This window comes from Loa loa (assembly GCF_000183805.2).
Source record: "Loa loa unplaced genomic scaffold supercont3.199, whole genome shotgun sequence".
Taxonomy (NCBI): Eukaryota; Metazoa; Nematoda; class Chromadorea; order Rhabditida; family Onchocercidae; genus Loa; species Loa loa.
The window spans coordinates 35,485-37,920 of NW_018108379.1; the positions used below are offsets into that span (position 1 = coordinate 35,485).

Consider the following 2,436-nt stretch of genomic DNA (forward strand, 5'->3'; position numbering starts at 1 on the left):
TTTTTTTTAAAAAAAGGATGAGTTTTAGGGTTGCTCGACGATATTTGAAACGTCAACAATCGAAAGTATCACGATGGCATTTGTATAAAGTTGAAGCAAATAGGCAATTAACAGCATTTGGTCGATGGTGTAGTAATATGAAGATATATTTGATACCATGGGAAGCAAAAATTAAAACAATTGAAAGTGAGTTAATTTAATTTAATTAATTATCAAATTATGATACTCTTTTTTTTTTTTATTTTCAGCATAATATTGCATGTTTTATTGCGCCATTTACTTGAAACAATGGTTGAATTTTAGCAAATAATTGATTACATTATGTAAATTAATTGTTTAATGATTGATTGATTAATTGATTTATTGATTATTTATTACCTGATCAGATCATTTATTATCTTTTATCAAAGATTTTCTCTTTTTTTTTTTGCTTTTCTTTTGAAATATTATATAACTGATGAAATCTAATGGAATAAACTTTTGGAATTTGAATTCCCTCCAGGACATTTTCATTAAATGTTTAAATTTGAAATGTTTGATCTTTTCGGAAAATATGCATAATTTTATATTATCAATCAAATTATTTAAAAAATTTCATCCATTATATTTTAATTTGATAATTATTTGCATATTTCAGGTCACTATGGTTCTGTAGTCTCATCTTATTTTACATTCTTACGATGGGTCCTTAGTGTCAACATTACAATGACTATAATAATGATGTTATTCGTTACCATTCCAGAGGTAAATATATTTTCGACAAAATTTTTCTTTTTTTTTGTCATTTTAGTAGAACGAATGCAAATTTGCGTAAAGCAAACGAATATAACATGAACAAGTAAATGTAAGGTAACGTGAACGCAAAGCAGTGAATGGATGCGAATGTGACGTAACGTGAACGTAAAACAAGTGAATATGATGTAAATGTGACGTGAAGTAACGTGAACGCATAACAAGTGAATATGATGTGAATGTGACATGAACATAAGCAAGTTAAATGTGACATGGATATAACGTAAATGAATATGACGTGACGCAAGACAAATGAATGTGATGTGAATGTAACACGACGTGAACAAGTTAATATGATTTGAATGAGTCGTTAACGTGAGTTAGCACGTTAATTTTGCATTGCAAGTGAAAGTTTGCCAATTTTGATAGAAATGGATATGTTTAGGCAACTGCAAAACTTTTTACTAAAATAAATGTTGCAAAAACATTTAATGAAAATGAAAATTTCATTTAAATTAAAATTAAATATATAATTTCCAATTTTTTTTTCTGAAAATTACTTCAAAGTATGATACATTCTCATTAATTTTCTGTAAAATTTTTATTTAAACCATTGTAATACCAATTATAGCCTATATAAGTGATTAAATTTCATGAATAAATCATGATAATAGAAAGAGTTTGTTTAGTGGTTAGCAGATTCTCGAGGTGGTCCAGAACGATTTAATCGAACTTATCATATCAAAGTTATGAAAGAAAAAGATATACCACGAGCAGATGAATTAAATACCATTCTCGATTTTAAAGTGAGCATTTTTCATTAATAATTACAGCTTTCTTTTTTTTTAAAAAAAAAAAATTCTTTTTGACATTAAAAAAATTGTAATTAAAAGTTAGACGAAAAAAGAAAATTAACGATAAACAAAAGTGCTAATTAATAAATCACGAAATTATTTAATTTTAATGATCATTATAAATGATAAATGAATGATATAACTATCGTTGATATACATTTATCATGATAAATACAATTCAAAATGTTCCAAAGAAATAATTAATCAATGAAATTACTCGAAAAATTTTTGAAAAAATTTGATTCATGTATTAATTTGAATAAAATATATTATATTATTGTAATTTATAAATAAATGGAATTTCGTTTAGCATGCAAATATAAATTAAAAGATATTAAAACTGAAAGATTACTTTTAATCGTTTTGGATTGTTAGATAATTAATATTTTTGGGTAATTAGTAATTGAAAAAATTGAAATTGAAAAATTACTTTTAATCGTTTTGGATTGCTAGGTAATTAATGTTTCTGTATTATTAGTAATTAAATGGATTGAAATGGAAAAATTACTTTATAATCGTTTTTGATTATTAGGTAATTAATGTCTCTGGATTGTTGGTAATTGAAAAAATTGAAATTGAAAAATTATTTTGAATTTCTTTTTTTAAGTAATGCGAATTTTATAAATATTACCGTTAAGCTAACATCATTAAAATGATGCTTGAAATAAAATGAAATGCTAATTTAAAGATGAAATTATTTTTACAATTAAAAAATTCATTAATCTAATCGTATGCCAAAAGTTAGAATAATTGTAAAATGTGAAAAATTGAACGGAAAAAATTTCGTAACTTTTCATATTTTGAGTGAGGAAAAAACGATGTCAATGAAATCGATATTATTTTATTAATT

At 24.0% G+C, this 2,436-nt stretch overlaps 1 protein-coding gene across 1 annotated transcript; it reads left to right on the forward strand.

The window, feature by feature from the left end:
• Nucleotides 1-17: 17 nt before the first annotated feature.
• LOAG_14624 (hypothetical protein) lies at nucleotides 18-1,556 on the forward strand (the record flags this gene model as incomplete). The annotated part of the gene is made up of 3 exons (XM_003150119.1): nucleotides 18-186; nucleotides 638-744; nucleotides 1,422-1,556. 3 exons carry the CDS (start codon nucleotides 18-20, stop codon nucleotides 1,554-1,556), a joined length of 411 nt encoding a protein of 136 aa, XP_003150167.1.
• Between the last annotated feature and the right edge of the window lie 880 nt (nucleotides 1,557-2,436).